Consider the following 17,946-nt stretch of genomic DNA (forward strand, 5'->3'; position numbering starts at 1 on the left):
CATTATAAACAAATAAATACATACCTTCATGTTATATAAGTTAATCAAGTTTTACAAAAAAAAAGGCATCTAATGAATATACTAAAACTCATACATTTATACTTACATTTATCAAGTATATTAAGTATATACTGTATGCATAAATCCTGCAGGCGCAAAATAAAATAAAATTTGGAACCTTTAACAGAAAAACGGAAAGAAAAATAGGGGATCATTAACATACTTTAATGCCAAGAGACAACAAATCTCTACTGACTTAAATTACGTGCAAATGTGAAACACATTAAATTATTGCATAGGTACAAACCCACACCCCCTTTACTATGACACACTTAAGTCATCACTGGTGCACCCAACTGCTGAGGCCGCATAATAAGTTTCAATCAACATCACTTGTGTGTAATCAAGTTAGGTCAAATACTCAGTGTGTATCTGGAAGGTCCAACATCATGAATGCAAGGGAAACCATTACAAAAGTACCAGTCAGGGAGTGGATGCCAGAAACTTTCCAAGGCACTGAAACACCTCTGAGTACAGTAAGATCATGATAAAACTGCACAAACTCCCTCTCCTGATACCGGTACCTGAAGTCAGGATATCTGCAGATCTGACAGTTGTGCTCTCTTTTTCTTAAAATTGCTTGGAACTATTTGAAATCATTATTATGTAAGGTAACAGGAGCCCAGAAAAATGCTATAGTATTTGTTAGGGTTGGGTGATAGGACAATATATACTGTAAGTAGAGATTTTGCCATACAATTTATACTGTTGTTGCTGTCTTTTTAATACCTGTGTGTGTGTGTGTATTAGGCCAGTGATGTCCAACACTTTTTCCATGAGCCCTTAATACAAAACCATATTTACTTGTGTCATACTGTCACAGTTTAAATGTGTGTGATTTTGTGAGCCATTTTTCCATTGTAGATTGTTTAATTTAATTTAACTTACTAAAGATGTTAAACTTGTCCAAATAGTCCTAAAACATTGTGTTACAGAATTTAGTTTTTTGTCATTTCAAAGTAATCATCTTGCCCCTTGTAGAGGTTCTGACCCCCAGGTTTAGAACTACTGTATTAGATCGTTGTGGTTAATCTTGCAAATCAATGAGCTGGACTGTTTTAGATAAATAAGATAACCCTAACCCAAGATTAATACGTGTTAATAAGTGCAATTTGTCTTAATAAGTGTCACAGAGTATCTGAGGGTTACCTCCCCTGCAGGTGAATCTCTTGATGTATTTTGAGGTTACCCAGCACCGTGAAGCTTTTACCACACTGCCCACAGCTGTACGGCTTCAGGCCGCTGTGGAACCGCTCGTGTCTCAAGCAGTTGTCCTGCCTCGAAAACATCTTGCCGCAGATTTTGCAACTAAATGGCCTTTCACCCGTGTGCACACTTTGGTGCGTCTTCAGCCGGGTCTTCTGGGTGAAAGACTTCCCGCACTCGAGGCACCTGAAAGGCTTAAAGGGTTGGTGGGTAGACTTGTGCTCTTCCAGCTGGGAGAGGCGGGGGAAACCCTTGTTGCAGACCGAGCAGATGAACAGTCTTTGATTTGTTCTCCAAACGGTCATTAGCCTTTTTGCTCTCGGGTTGTTCCTGCTGAAGATGTGACCTTCTGTGTTCGGTCCTAACGTATCTGCCGTGGACCTCTGCGCATGCAACGAGGCTAGCGACGACCCAGCCTGTTGCGGAGCAGACTGCAAGCACTGGTTCTGATTGACTGCAGGGTGCGAAGCATGTGTGAACAGTTCATTAGGAGCATACTCTGAAGTGGTACTTGCCATGCACATAGGTCGAATCTCTACCTCTACTTTTATCGGCAAACTTAAGGAATCGTCTGCAGTTTCAGTTGAAGAGTTATAGGAACTTTCTGTATTTCTATGAGCAGCATATTGCTCAGGATGAGGGGTGAAAATCTGTGTGTGCTGCTGCAGTGCAACAGAGCCTTTCTCAAACATGCTACAAGCAGGAGGAGGCCAGATTGGGTCGTCTCGCTCTACCGCCTCAAAGCAAATGTCAACTGTTCCGGTGCTGTCTGTTGTTTCCTGGGTGGCAAGTTCATCCGCCGGCTCGTGTTTCACCGCTGGCCTCATGTCACAGTTCTCCTCTGTTCCATGTTGTGGCTCGCAGAGTGAATCAGCAGCCTTTGGTTTCAGATACACTGCACATGTTTCCGGATCTTCTTCTTTGTCTGCAATTGACAGATAGGAAATTTGCAGGTGCGCGTGAATTTTACTCCACAAATGCAAATGCCAGACAACAAAGCACAGACACAGTAGATGCGTTTCTACCCAGCTGTTTGTGTGAATTTTCAATTTGCGCTTTAAAAAAGCCGGATGGAAACACTGAACATTCAGAATAAAACCACTCAAAATATTGCAAACAAGTATTAACACTCAGCTGAGGTGCAAAAGTTGGTGTATCAATAACAGCAGAACGCTTTAAACAGAATTAGCGAATAAATCTTGATGTCTCAACTCAGTCTTCAGGTTCACTCAAAACAGTGGCAGACAAAAACATCAGATTGATGTGGAGCGATGAGGCGACTGTATCGTGAAATTAATACATGAAATACATGAAACAAACAAAGATAAATGCCATTTTCCCCATCTAGTTTTCCACTTTTTCAGATTTGACTGGCAGTCTTTTTATAATGTCATCTTGTTGCAGCTTCTTCTTCTGTAATGGTTTAACTACAATACATTTAAATGGAAACCTGGCTAGTTTTGTTAACTGTAACAATACAACCCAGGACTATTTACTTACCCTGTTCACTGGAAAGTGTCCATGCTTTGAAGAGCATGACAATACTCAACACTAAAGATCACTTCCTCATGAACTAGGTATTTGATCACTGCATCAACTAACTAAAAGAAACTTTATACTTTCAGAATCGCTTGTGAGTTTAATCTGCGTCTCTTATTACCTTAAAATACACTACACTTTTAAACCTGAAATAATAAATCAACTAGTCTAACAACTTAAAATGAATGTTGAGAATTCCCCAAACATTCCCTAATTCCAGGATTTGCATCTCTTTCTGTTTTGACTGTTGCTCGGGCAAAACAAGCCATATAATATCTCATTTTGGACTTTTCACCCTTTCCTGACCTTTTAGTAACTAATCGATTAATCAGTCAATAGGAGAAATAATTGGCAGATTAATTAAAAATCAAACTATTGCTTTTCAGCTGAGTTGATTGAATGCTTTTCTTTGTCTGAAAAGATTGACATTGTATCAATCAAATAGATGCAGCCCTAATAATATATGTTAGTCGTCTTACACATGTCTATTTACTGTTTCCACATTGTTATCCAAAATAGGTGTGCGGCAATTTAAAAGGAGTTCAGGGATTCATCTTTAAGCCGAATTAATAGGAGACCATAAAAATTGCTCAGGGTCTTCTGTTGATGTTCTACCGAGCAAGGAAGGTTGTGTGTAAGGAAGCAAATTCTGAATGTCAGACTTGTTGAATGAAGTTTGGTGTGACGCTTCTCTACAGCCCCAGATGTGGGAGCTATAGCAGTTCCTTCTCACCTTTTCGGGGGACCTGATTCGCGGCTGCTGTTCGCTCCTGTTTGTCCTCTGTAGCTCGGGTCGTGGCTGCTTCTTGAGCTTTGCAGAGTTCAACCTCCATCAGCTTCAAACTTCTTTTGAGTTCCTGAATCTCGCTGTCCCTCCGACACATCTCCAGGTGCAGAACCACAGTCCCGTCCTCCACCAGCTTCGTTATTTCGGCGACCGCAGCTTTCGCTAACACATCCATGATGGCTGCGGCCTGCGCACCAAATGAGGAGGGGAAAGACATCCTGCCGATTGTAAACACAAACCCGGTAGAAGCAAATGTCAAGCTTTATTAAACAGCTGGGGCTTCTGCAGTGAGGCGAAACATCTTCCCACCACTTTTATTTTGGTTTACTTCCGGGAAAACTAGAGGGCGGATTTGACGTAAGGGCAAATGAGGTAACTCTTCTAATAAACGTGAATGACCAAATCTTCCTTCGTTATATGAAGGCCTGCTTTTGTTTTGTATGAGATAAATAAGAGTCAATAAAAAAATCTCTATATTTGTCTCCCATTTAAGTTGTTATAAAGAAAATAGCTACTGATCTTTAAATAATACATAGATATTAACATATAAAATGTTTATGTCTATGTGAAAAGTCGTCCTCTTTGTACAAAAAACAAAAAAGAAAGTTCATCTGTTATGGGAATGTACCCATTTCTGTATCCACAGAAAATTAATTTTTGCATAAAATTATTTTCAAGACAAATTAGTGATTTGGGGCATGGGGAAAACAGCAATATCTCAAACATTGTAACCCTGCTTTTAACCTTTTGGAAAGCACCATGTTCACACAAGCAAGTAAACGACAAACCACTTAATATTACCCATCCCTGACTGTGGTATAGACCTACCTCAGCGTAAGTCAAGTGTCTGACAATGTAAGTTAGATTTCAGCAATAATATATATAAAATCATTATGCCTTATAATTAGCAAAATAATATGGCAATGAACATCTTGGTTCTGTCACTCTTGGTATCCAATATAGTTTAATAGATAAACATGAAGAACAAATTTGAGTTTGACAATGTAATAATAATAATCATAATAATACACCACATTGGAAACATCTTTTTATTCACAACATCAACAAAAAAACGTGACTTTTGCAGACATTATATTTATCATGATACATTCCATTCATCATCCCTGCTCTTTAAAATCTACCATTTAACTAGGCTACATGCTTGTCAACTGTTTATTATACATACTGCAGACAAACATATACTTTATATAATTACAAAGTATTGTAAAATTAGACTAGTGCAAACAGGAGTGAGCTGGATTTAAGGCTTTTCCATTTTGGGGGATCAAAATTGATTTATCAAATGGTGGGATGTTTTGTTTTACAGACCCAAAATAATGAAGATAAAGAAGTTCTGGCTTGAAATAGAAAACACCAGTTCATTCAGATTGATTGTCAAACATTTCTTCTTCAACATGTTTCAGCAGCACTATACCTTTAATCTCACCTGTGTCTTTGCTTTCAGTTTCAGTTTTGTTTAACTTAAAGAGCAGATAGCACAATTGCAGCTATTCATTTATTAGCTACCTGACATGGCGTCCTGGTGACCTAGGGGTTTAACACTGACCCAGTCGTTGCATCGTCTACGGTTTGAGTTTGGCCGAGGATCACGTCCCTCACTTCCTGTCAGCTTCCAATGTCTCTCTGTCTAATAAAGACGAAGAATTCTCCTCCAAATAATACCTTCAAAAACCCATTTCGTTTCCTGGCTGCACATTAAGTTTGTGCATGGCTGAAAAAAAAACACCTAACACATCTTTAGTAGCATTGCGATGACAATACTGTGGTTGTAATTTAAACTGAAAGAAAATCCTCAGTCAGTACAGGAAAAATACAGCCATTGATGCTACACCTAGAAAAATAGTTTGTACAGTCAAATCAGTTTAAATCAATATACAAACAAAACAAACCTTCACTCTACTTCACTTCCCCAATCTCTCTGCCTCTCCTTCTCGCACTCTTTCTCTTTTTCTCGCCTCATGGTTGCTTTGGCAACGGCCTCATCAAAACACATGCTGAGGGGACTGTTTCTGTTTGTGGCACTTTCATCCCCATCCCTCCTCTTGTCCCTTTCTTTCTCCCCTCCCCTGAGTGTTGGCTTCTCCCTTTTCCCACTGGCCTCGTCCTCGCCGTCCTCGTCTCTATCCCCGTGTTCTTTGTCCTGCTCTGTCGGGGCCTTCAGCGTGTTTTCCCTCCCTCTGTCGGCGTCTCTTCTGTCTTTCTGCTGCTGCTGATTTCGGAGGCTCAATGCGGTGAATCTGCAGTGCTGCGGCTTCGGAGGCACGACCGGCACTGCTTTTACTTGGTAAACCTTCGGATGTTTGGAGATGACCAGCTTCCTTCCTACCCCTCCTTGGCTGCTGTCACTTTCCTCACACTTTCTGTCCTCTGTCAATTCCTTCATATCAGACCTGACCTCTTTCAGTTGTTTATTTATTTCAGTTGTTCTTCGCTGCTCATCAGCTCTCTCTTTGTCACTGTTCTCTTTTTCTTTTGAAACCACCTCTCCACTGTCGTGTCGCTGTGCTTCGTTGCAGATGCCGTGTTTCCCTTGAATTGCTTCATCTAGTTCACTTGTATTTGGTAAGTTTGTCTCTTTCTCATCAAACTCTTGCTGCATCTCCGGATCTGCGTGCATATCTTCAGTTGTCTCCATTGATTCCTCCACTACTTCTACTCCAACCTCTGCCTTGTTTGTCCCTCCTTCTTCAACTTCCACCATTTTCTCTCCTGAAACATTTTCTATCTGATCTTCCTCCTCTCCATTGACTTCTTTGAGCGTATCTCCCTCCCCAGCAACACTTTCTCTTGCGCCCTTCTTCTGAACCTGCTTACTTTCCTCATCCTCTATCACCTCACATATAACATCCTCAAGTTCATTCCAGACTTCGCTGCTTGTCCCACAAAATGCACTATCCTGCTCTTCGCCACCTTCCTGCATCTTTTCTGCATGTTCTTGGTCAGCTGACACTTCATTGGCCTCCTCTGTGGTTTCTTCCCCCATGTCAGCATCACTTTCTTTCATTTCCAGAACCATTTCTGTGTCCTCTGTCTCTTTGCATTCATCCTCTCCCTCATCAATGTCTCTTTCTTTCCACGTGCCACAAGAAACCCCATCACAAGGTGGATAATCACCGTCAGGATTATCAACCGCTTCCTTCTCCTCCTCGACCGTAATGTCAGCCATTGCGCTTGATTCATCGTTGCTCGTCAGCGGATGCTCAGCAAAGCAGTGCGTTGATGCTTCTGAGGTGGGAGGTTGTTCTTTGTCACTTGGAGTATCTTCCATGACACTGCAGGTTTCGTCTGTTGCTTTGCTGCAGATGGATGACAGAAACATTTAAGATCTCTAAGTGGACTTGGAAAGAGGTGTCTTGCTTCAGACAACTGGTTGTAAACTTTAAGTGGGTTAAGTGTGTTGTTCGATGTGATTTTGGAAAACACAATCCATTTTACGGTGAGCTAAACATATGGGGCAACAAGATGAGATCAACTTTTTGTATATTCTTTACTGGCTTCTTTATTTATGCCCCTATTTGTAGTTGTTATATGATTATATGATAATTGAAATGATTTAATGTCTTAATTTTTTATTTGTAAAAAGGGGACATATAGTGGTGTTACTGTTACTTTTCAAGTTGCATAATGGTGAATGCTAAAATAGTTAGTTAACTGACTCAGTGATGTCAGTTATGCAGAAATAAATATCTGAGGTTTGCTAACATTAGCTGACACACAGTATACTACTGTTGTATCATTAGCTACTGGTCATACCAGACCAAGTAAGGTAGCAGCAGCGAAAGCCGTTCAGAGTATGCTAAATGGAGCAAGTGAGTGTGTTTTATTGGTTGTTCAAACTGATGTGTGGTGAGCATCTGGCACAAATGGCTGCTGTGCATCACCCACCTGGCAGCATCTAAGATAAACACGCAATAGTAATGTAATCCAGAATTATTATTAGAATGATTATAATTTTTATAATGAATTTAACTTATAAGGACGGAGAATGTGTTTGTCTTTTTAAAAAGTTACTTCTTGCCTTAAACCTACCCAACAGTTACCCGGGGGGCAGCACAACAATCTATAAGCACAGCTTTGACATATTATCGCCTTATAAAGTTGATATGGCGAACTTGTTATCAAATAGTTGCCTATTTACACATCCGGCAATTACGAAGCAACGATAGCATTCACTTGGAACTGTCTTTCTGGACACCTGACAACAATAAGTTCAATATTTAATTTACATAGCTCTGTTATGAGATAGCTGGCTCCTCAGCAGCTAAATGCTCCACCATGTTCCCCAGCTGGTCACTAACTTTGTCTATCTGCCGTTTGGTGCTCAGCAGGTTGTGTACAGTGAGTTTTTCCCCTGAAAATAGCTGCCTGCTGCATCTGGAAATCTGTTTTATTTGTCAGGTTTGAGAATGGTGGCAGTCAGTTTGCAGGCTATAAAACCATCTCTGTAGTTATTTGTGGGTTCATGCGACATCTTTCACATTACATATAGTTATCTGACCCATTGTAATAGAACAGTATTAGTTAAAGCAGCTTTAAAGGTGCACGATAACGTAGTTATGAACTGAGTTGATAACAGGTGTGTGTGAAGGGAATTAGTTTTACCTTTGCCTATTGTTTTCCACGTTTTCCTTCTTTGTTGTCTCCTTTTCATCCAGTCCATCTATATCTTCTTTATCTTTCACTTCTACCTGCTCTTGCTCTCCAGCAGTTGATTCTTTACATGCAGAAAATTCAAGGTTTAGCGACTGGCATTCTCTTTCCTCAGAGCTCTGTAATTGAGTTATAGGTACTCCATCATGGGTGCAACAGTCTTGTTTATCAGTGTCTGGTTCAAAGTCAGTCAAATTGCTTAAAAAGAAATCAGGGGGGAGGCTTTTAACAAACATGCTGTCATCGTCGTCGTCGTCACTACTGTAAATGTTATCATCACTGTCGTCCCCTGCATCCTCCTCTTCAGAACCCGAATCCTCTGGTCCGCGGACAGGTGAGGTCATGTAAGGCAAGCTGAGGGATTTAGTGTGTCGGCTGTTTATGTCGAGGCTGAGTGGCCTGTGTGGATTTAACTGTGTCTGACTCTGGGTGTGTGTTTCAGGGCCCGCTTGCAGGTACATCTGTAGCGCTGCAGGACGATGGGAAGGCTGACCTTGCGCCATAACTTCATACTCATCATCTGAGTAGCCAGGAGGTTCAACAGAGAACTCGCTCACCTAACATGTAAAGACAACATGTAAAAACAGGAAGTGAAAAGCAGTGCAAGGGAGAAATGTTTCTATTTTTCTCATTTGCATTCTTTAACCCCAAAGAAAATGTGTTAAGAATTATTTCCACCTTCAAATGCTGTTTAAACCTTATTAGTAAAGATAAACAACACACACCTGGTAGTTGACACTGCAGTCCATATGGTCCTGGGCGCTGCAGTCCATTTGGTCCAGGAAATCAAAGTTATCTTGAACGTAGCCAGACAGCCCCTGGTCATCCTCCTCCACTTCAGTTGAGTTGAGGATGTTGGAAGCGTCAAACACAGACGCATCAACACACTGAGTCACCGCTGGCTGTAAATCAGCTGGCTTCACCCCTTTCATGTCTGTAAATGAAGCACGGGCTAAGATTAGATGTGATCTTGCATTATTTACATTCACATTACATGCAACAGAATAAAACAAAACATTTCAAGACTTGAAATGAAAGAAGAAAATAATCTTGTTTTAAAGTGTGTTATGGTCACCGTCACATGCTTAAATATAAATGTTGTCATACAATACTATACAATATAAATATTTGTTGTCTCAGAAGTGCAATGTTGTTGTATTTCCTTTCAACATTGTTATCTAGTGTTTTGACTTGCATTAACTGATATTAAAAAATAGTAACTTAACAGCCCCTAAACGTTTTGCTGCCCCCCTGTGCTTCACCTTGCTGCAATACGGTGTACTCCAGGACCCTGTGACATCACTGTAGGGTGTGGGTACAGGTGCAGCAAATCACACATCTAACCACACCCATCAGTGATGTTATGTCACTCTTTAAGTCACTGTTTCACACCCCTTTTGCTTATTAACTTTATAACCAATCAACACCTGGGTTATAAAGTGAGCTGTTACATATGAGCTGTGAGCAGTTCAACTATGGAGGGATGTTTCCTTCCTCGACTGTTGCATTTAAAGAGGTTAAACTTGGTAGTATTTCACAAGAAAAAATATTTGAATACAATTTAAAGACGTCAATCTTAAAGCTAGGGTAGGCTATGTTGGAGAACTAGCTTGATTTTGAAAGTATCCAATCAACAAAAGCTCCACCCTCTCATCCAAAAATTGTCACTTCTGGCACCAAAAAACAAAGATGGCAACGCCAAAATGCCAAACTTGAGGCTTCAGCAGCAGTCGGTAGCCATGCTTATTACAGTCCTGCAACAGCCACAGATACTGGATTTTTATTGATTGCTGTTGGGATGTAAAGAGAATGCCAACAAATATAATGAAAAATTGCTTCTGAAATAAATTTCCTAAGTCTTGGGCATTTTTTAAAACTATTTTCTGACATTTAATTATTGGTGCCCAACCTTTTTGGCCTGTGACCCCTAAATGAAGCAATGTCTGAGGTGGCAGGTCCTTGTTGTGAGCCGTGAGCAGTTTAACCAACAAGTATTTCAGTTTCATTTGAAGGTGAACGTGTCTGGTATTTCACAAGAAAAATAACAAAGGAGAAAAGTCAGAATAAATAAACATACATGTGTGTAACCAGTGTTTCTTTTTCCCTGTGACCCCACAGATTTGTCCCGGACCCCAAGGATGAGAATCATTAGAATAATTATTTATAAAATAACAGATATTGCAAATAACTATTGGTTGAACCCCCGTTGTAAAAAAAAAGGAGATCATGGTTATGAAATAGGTGAAATTACCTATGTAGTCATAATCGACATCCTTGTCATCATCCACAGCATCTTCATCATTATCTTCCTCAGCATCTTGACCTCCCATCACCACCTCCGGCTTCCATGTACGTTCTTCTCTGACCTCCTCTTCCTCCTTATCCTCCTCTTTCTTTACTTCACCTTCTTCCTCCCCACCACCGCCTACCCCTGCCTTCCCTTCCGCATCCTCGACTCCTTCCCTGTCCGTCACTTTCCCACTGCAATTCTTCTCCTCTTCCTGAACCTTTCTGCCTTCTTCCACCTTCCTTTCCATCGCTCTGCTCTCCTTGCTCTCCACCTTCTCTCCTCCCTCCTTACCTTCCACCCTGTCGCCTCCGTCCTTGTCCCTGCCACGATGGATGACCCTGTTGCCACCGCCCCCTTGCAGCACCCCTAATGCTAGGTTAGAGGTGATATGCAGGGGCACAGTAACCAGGGTGGGCCCTGTGATGTGCATGGCTGCTCTTCGGCCTACTTTAGTGGAGAGTCCTGGGGATCTGGACTGAAGAGATTCATTGCCTGTGACTCCTGAACCTTCAGGGTCAAGGGCAGTGTAGGTGCCCTGGGTCCCTGCGCCCCCGCTTACTAACCCTGTTCCTCTGCGGTAGGTCACTGCATATTCACTGCCACCTATTGCACCGGGGGAAGACGTGACCTCCGAGCATGACTGGGGGTTGGGGGTGACGAGGGGAGATGCTGTGGGGATGCTGGTGGAAGGAGGGCGCTGGGCAGGACGTCTGGAACCTGGAATAAAACAGGCAGATAAGTCCGGGGACTAAGGACAATCCAAAGTGAGACTGTAAATCTTTTAACTAATACAGTTTCAGACATATTCAGGCAAGTTTGTAGATTTTGTTTTAAAGGGTCAGTACACGCAAAACAGAACAGTTCTCTTCCCACACTTATCCTCAGTGGGATGTGGTTTATGTGAGGTTTTTGACCTATTTGTGGTGCTCTAAGCATTACAAAATGACAGCTGGAAAACAGTTTGTTGTGTCTTGTAACAGTCCCTATGTTGGTAGAGAAACAAGTCCTTTTGAGTATTAAAGATGCAAATTTTCAATTATTTTAACCAAACCAAAATTTCAATAAACTGTTGTAGGGTGGTTTCAAAAGTTTCACAGGCAGGCATCTCAAAACCTAAAACCATAACACACGCAAAAAGAGAAACTTTCTCCATGACCAAACGCCACTATGGCAAAGTGAGAACTTCTTTTTATTTATCTATACATTTATTTTATGACACGGGTTGGATCCACAGGTCAATCAAAGCAAGCTAATTATATATATTTATATTTCTCCTTAGTGTGTGTAGTTTATTCTATTGTTGAAACATTTATGATATTTATTTATCATTTATCATTTTAACAACATCAGTTGGGAAATGTGTGACGAGAGCAGTACCTTCATTTGGAAACGCCTGGGTGCTGAGGGAGTCCATGCTTCTGGCTGGTCTCAAAGCTGGCCTGTCTTTCTCTAAAACAAAGAGCCAGTTATTTAAGACCAGACATATAATAATATATATTACTGCAGCAAGGATAAAAAAGTGCACAGGTGGGGTTTTTTAAGAAAAGACCAATGTTGATATCATTTTCACGAAACCATTTGGTTATAGTTATATAAGTTTAGTTATGAATCAAACATTCTTAACACTAACTTTGACATTACCAGAGGCCATATTCCTGTATGATCATCAGTTTTCAACAGAAATGTCTTCCTTTGCTAGAAAAGTGAGAAATCTCTACACATGTGTTAACTTGAACGATTAGGATCACTTTTATTTTATAATGCATTAAAATAATGCACTCAGAGGAGAAATAACAATTATTTAAGGGAAATTATCAACGATAGGAACAATGACCAGAGATAATAACCACGATAAGGTTCGGTACCTTTGGATGAGTGTTTGTGCCTCCGCCGTGGGTCTTGGAATCGTCCTCCGATGTTGAAGATGGACATCCACTTCCTGCCTTTGAGAGATCCTTTCCTCCTGAACGAGACACAGACATTCACAAGGACTTGGAATATGAAAAAATGAAATAGAACAGCTGCATTCAACATGAGATAGGCTTCTGTAAATGCCTGTTTGGTAAACATACATTTGGAATGTCTCTTTCATGTCTGTTTCTGTTTATTTTCCAAGCTGCCCCACTCAGACTTACAGAGCATGTTCAAGCTGATCATCATTGACCTTTGACCTCTGTATGAAATACGTCCCCACCAACCAGATCAGATGATTCAGACAGATAAATATGTGGTCCACTTACTTGTCTGTGCCTTCAATGATGGCGTGGTAGGGTCTTATGGCTAGAGGACCGTCTCCTGGACTGATATTACCAAAGTTGGGGAAGGGCTGAATGGGAGCGGATTTGAAAAACCCTTCCTCCTGACCGGACGCTGCTGACGGGGAGGGGAGGGAATTCCTTCTCTCATTTGATACACCTGAATATGGCAGAAGTCAGTGATGTGATGTGGGACTGGGTGTGTTTTTAGTCCAGACTTCTGAATTGCTGCCCAAATCTCAGATTTTTTCAGCAATTCATACAGAGAAAATGATATAAAACAAAATGGTAATTCTGTCTTGTCATCGGGAAAGTGTTTTACCTTGTTCGGGAAACAGCTGAGGGACGTGTGTGAGGATGAACTCCACCACGATGGACTGAACCCTGACCTCCATGAAGGCTGCGGTACCATTAAACCCAGACGCCTCAATGTCCTTTGACCTTTATATACAGATTGATTGATTGATTGATTGTTGGAGAAGTAAGGATGAACATGCATGAAAAAATAATGGATAGAGGAATGAAAGGATGAATGAAAAAGAGAGAAGGAAGAAAGCAAGGAAGAGAAAAGGATAATGAAAGAAGGAAGGAATGAGATGATAAAGAACATCTACTAATTCATAATCATCAAACAAAATTGCTCTATTAGTTAGATTTTAGGAACGTCCACGAACGGCTTATGTAGATTTGCCAGTAGTCAGGGCAGAGTGTGGATAAGTGTCTTGCTCAAACGCATTTCACCAGAGAACATATATTGGTGTAAGCAACTGATATTAGCAAACCTGAGCAGATTGGGGGCCCAGACAATGGCCAAGTTCCTGGAGTGCATGTTGGTCTCTGAGCTATATGAGGCCATTCTGACAAGATGGCGCATCAGAAACTCGAGAGTCCTGATGGAAAGAAAGTGAAGACATTTCAACTTGAGCACAGGTCAGCAAGTGAAACGCAAAGTGAAAGCTTTCAAAAACTGTGGTCAAATCATTTATTTTTGTTAATGACATTTTATTATTTTAACAACCAAAATCATATCATGCTGTGTTTCTCTGCCAATCCCATACCTGTCCTAACCTAGCTTCCTGATGGCAGAGCCCCAAATCTACGTCAACAGGAAGTTGACAAACAAAGAAGCAGACAGGCCACATGTGGACACCCTGTTTTGTCATGTAACAAAACTGTAAGGACGCCGGCTGGATGATCTAAACACAAAGAAATACAGGCCTGCTTTCTCAAGGCAGAAAAGACAGTTTTCCAAGTACCTGTAATGTGGGTTTGGAAGTTCTTTCAGCACATCTCTGATCTTTACCAGCCTGTCCTCCTCCAGCTGGATGGCCACAGCCTCCTGTTACACAGACATGAGTTTGAATCAATATGTTTTTACATTTCTGAGGGAACTGACTACTTCGGGATGTTTGTCTCTCAGCTTCAGACTGAACTGAAGAAGCCGCTCTGCATAAGAAGTACTTTTACTTTTGATAGTGTAAGTACATTTTGGATGTGAGTACTTTTTCCACCGCTGGAAACATGACATATAGTCTCTATTCATTATTAGAGAACTGTTGTAAACACCATGACCCAACTTGTCTATGTTCTCTGGGAGATTTAGACTTTATATATTTAATATTTTCTTTGCAGGGGAGGCACTTTCCACCCCTGTGATCACTCCAATACACATCAACGCAAGAGGGTGGAAATTGTGTGAAATGTTTGTATGTCTGAGCTACTCACAGCAAACTTGTCATATAGCTGGTATGTGAGCAGAGGGTTGGGCAGCTCTCTGAAATAAGCTTTACACAAAGAGCTGACACAGTGGATGTCCTGCAGGTACAGGTCCTTGTTCAGATCTGGACTCCCATCGCTCTCAAACTCCCCCCTGGTTGTATACACACATAGATTCACTTTAGAGTACAGCAACATACGAACTGGAATTAAACTTTGGTGGAATATACATTTACAGCTATAAGTTCAAAGAGAGGCACACAGCTGCACACATACACACAACTTACCTTAGCTTCTGTATGTTGGACGATACTCCAGACAACCTGTAGATCCCATCCACGATTCCATGTTTCTCAACAAACTCACTGCAGCATCGCAAGACCAGAGGTACTGTGGGAAACGGTGAATGACTCAAATTAATCAATTACAAAATAACACAAGAATAATATGCTAAATGAGCAAATTTATTATTTTATTTATTTTACATGGACCGGTGAGAAAGATAGTTATGGTCTAACCATCATGTACAATTAAAAAAGCATTGGGGGTGAGATAGTTGTGCAGGAATTTTTGCTCCTTTTGTGCAGATTATTGTTTACCAGCATCTGCAAATAATTTATGGATGTGCGTGTACCTCCGGATGATTGCCAAATATGGTATGTACAAAAGATAGTGTACGAATAAATATTAGCATGGTATCATAACATATTCAATATGGAGTATAAGTAATGTATCAAAATCCTGTTAGACAAAATACACAAATTTCTGTTCATATACATGTATACAAGTTTCTAAATTGAACACTTTAACATTAGCAGCATGACTCCAGTGATGGCAATGTCATTGTGTCAGTCTACCACTTTGATCCAAAGTGAAATATCACAACAACTATTTAATGGATTGCCATGACATTTTGTACATTCATGGTCCACAGAGGATGAATCCTAATGACTTTGGTGATTTCCTTCAGCACTACCATTAAGTTTCTATTTGTGGTTCTCAAAACTATAAAAAAAAAAAGATTGGTAGAGACATTCATGCTCCCCTCAGCATGAATTGTAATAACTTTGGTAATCCTCTGAATGTTTCTCCAGCCCAATCAGGTAAACATTTATGTGTCCAATACTTTGGTTTATAACCAAACACCTGCAAATGCATTGATATTCCCATCAGCCTCGGCTGTACTTCTGATTTGCAAATATGAGCATGCTAGCACTAAATAAAATATGATTGTGAACATGGTAAACATAAACTACCTGCTTAACACCCGAATGTTAGCATTGTCATTGATAGCATGTTAGCATACTGACGTTAGCATTTAACTGTGCCTTAAGTACAGCCTCACAGAGCTGCCAACATGGCAACAGGACACGCAAAACCCACTATGGAATGGCAGGATGGACTGCTGATTACAACATGGACTCCTGAGAGAAATAAAATAAAACAGTAGAATGTAGCCACAATGTAAAATGACCAAGAGACACTCTTTGGAGCAGACCTGGTGTGGTAAATGCTGTGTGGTTTGATTCTTAACCAGAAAGAAATAATTGAACATGTGCTTTAAAAAAGGCACAGGCTAGTCTTTTCTTGACTTCATATCTGTCTGAGAAATATCCCTGCATATTGAGACACCAAGATTTTTAAACATGACAAATATTCTGATCAAATAATAACTGTCAAAAAGTTATCTGTTGAATTATTCTTTTACAAGATGTACGGTGACCTGTCAGAGGATGTCATTTGTGGTTATGAAATATTCACAAGAACACATTGGGTAACGCTTGACTGAGGATATCCGTATCTAAGAACACATTGTTATATAAAAATCGTATGGTTATTGAGATGTCTACTGTTAGACACCATAGGTACTGTATTTTCTGGAGATGTTACACACCATTGCTATTGATCTGTACAGCATGGTGTAGTGTGTGTTGTAATGAGGAATGTCATGAAGAAAATGGTTACAGGAAAAAGTTTGTTCTCTTACTCTCTTGAGAGGAGGCGTTCAGGTGCTCCAGCAGATCACATCCAAACACCTTCTCTTTGTTCCCTCCTTTTCTCCGAACTCTCCGCATCTCTTCCTGTCTGCTGAGTTCACCTCACATTCAGACCGACGCGAGCTGCTCCCTTTGTGACCGTCAGACTGACTGACTGTCTTTGTGGCTGCTGGATGTGTTGACCGACTCCGTTAATGTGAGACTGACTTTGTAGAGGTGCTACACATTTCAGAGATTTGACAGTGCTGCTGCTGCTGCTGCTGCTGCTTCTGTTTTCTTGGCTTCAGTGCATGTTGTTGGGTGCAGGTTGTTTCCTCTGTATGCTATGTTGCATTGGAGTTGAAATTTAAAAGTTGGGGTGTTAGGACATTCTTTGGTTTACCTTCCACCCTGCAAAAGCAGAAATAACAAAAGTTCCTTCGTGCAAACCCCAGCTTTACGTTGCAGACAATAATTCCCCCCCCCCCCAAATCAACAAACTGCACTGAATCCTCAGCACACAAATGTGGCTCTCCACTTCCCCCTGATGTACTGAATTTATTTTCGAATGAAAGGCCACACCCTTGCCTATGTACTTCTCCTATTCAGTGAAATGAGCCTCTAAATGTTTCACTCCAATCACACCATAATATTGCTCTAGGCTGGTGGACCCACTTAGACCTCAACTCTCAGCTTCAGCCTGAGAACCGTGTTAATTACAGGCCCAGCCTGTCCTCACTGCCCGCATGTCATGGCCATCGCGGCCCCCTTTTTCACTGCAGCGGAAGTCGAGCACTGTTAAAGCTTGAACATATAGACTCATACAGACATTCAAACTCACTCCCCGGCCCCTCCACCCTCCTGACACCTGCCACTGCTCTCCCTTTATCCACCATCTCTCCCTATCTGTCCACTTTTAGGAAAGCGTTTCAGAGGGGAAACGTGAGGAAATAAAAGTTAAAAAGCGAATACGAGTGTTCCTACCTTCACTCTGCATCGGCACACAAGCAGCAGCATAAAATGATGACGCAAGAAACCACTAAACTTCCCCTGTTAACTTCCTGAGTGTCTCTGTTTCTCTTGTGCTTTCTCTCTGTATGTGCCCCACAGTTTGTCTGCCTCTGCTGATTGAGTAGGGAAATCAGTTCAGTGTATCTGTACAGTGCATCTATTTCCCTTTATGTGCTGTGTTTGTCTGTGTGTAGATTGAGCTCCATGTGTACTTTTAACCCTGACAGCAAGAAATGTACAGTAAATATAGAAATAGGATTAATTCAACACATTTCAGCCCATTTCTTTTGAGTGTGTCAGTGGTACACACCAGTACTAATCCGTACAAACTCAAGCATCACACAGCACCTCAGTGAGTACTGTTGAAGTACCACAAATGGCTTCATGCTACAAACTACAACAAAGTATAACTACCAGATAATACAATAGAAACTA

At 41.0% G+C, this 17,946-nt stretch overlaps 2 protein-coding genes across 2 annotated transcripts; both read right to left on the reverse strand.

Moving 5' to 3' along the window:
• Positions 1-204: 204 nt before the first annotated feature.
• LOC119901762 (zinc finger protein 135-like) lies at positions 205-3,929 on the reverse strand. The gene is made up of 2 exons (XM_038717419.1): positions 3,539-3,929; positions 205-2,191 (listed from the first exon to the last, which is right to left on the reverse strand). Exons 1-2 carry the CDS (start codon positions 3,807-3,809, stop codon positions 1,206-1,208), a joined length of 1,257 nt encoding a protein of 418 aa, XP_038573347.1. The 5' UTR covers positions 3,810-3,929; the 3' UTR covers positions 205-1,205.
• A 694-nt stretch (positions 3,930-4,623) lies between these two features.
• On the reverse strand, positions 4,624-17,603 carry si:dkeyp-68b7.12 (rho GTPase-activating protein 30). Its single transcript, XM_038717420.1, is given in 15 exon segments — positions 4,624-5,556; positions 5,559-6,909; positions 8,216-8,820; positions 8,989-9,197; positions 10,515-11,270; positions 11,931-12,002; positions 12,419-12,516; positions 12,794-12,968; positions 13,131-13,249; positions 13,591-13,698; positions 14,065-14,147; positions 14,534-14,678; positions 14,812-14,914; positions 16,512-16,911; positions 17,485-17,603. Coding segments are annotated over 14 exon segments (3,954 nt in total). The 5' UTR covers positions 16,600-16,911; positions 17,485-17,603; the 3' UTR covers positions 4,624-5,514.
• Between the last annotated feature and the right edge of the window lie 343 nt (positions 17,604-17,946).

The sequence above is a fragment of the Micropterus salmoides genome, unplaced genomic scaffold (genome assembly GCF_014851395.1).
Source record: "Micropterus salmoides isolate LMB-PRFRI ecotype aquatic unplaced genomic scaffold, ASM1485139v1 Ms_hic_scaffold_14, whole genome shotgun sequence".
In the NCBI taxonomy this organism is placed as follows: domain Eukaryota; kingdom Metazoa; phylum Chordata; class Actinopteri; order Centrarchiformes; family Centrarchidae; genus Micropterus; species Micropterus salmoides.

Bases quoted from the DNA above. Each gene is read 5' to 3' on its own strand.
- LOC119901762 (XM_038717419.1), bottom strand. From the start codon at position 3,809: ATGTCTTTCCCCTCCTCATTTGGTGCGCAGGCCGCAGCCATCATGGAT. The intron at 2,192-3,538 runs GTGAGAAGGAAC...TGTCAATTGCAG, and splicing joins GAATCAGGTCCCCCGAAAAG to ACAAAGAAGAAGATCCGGAA.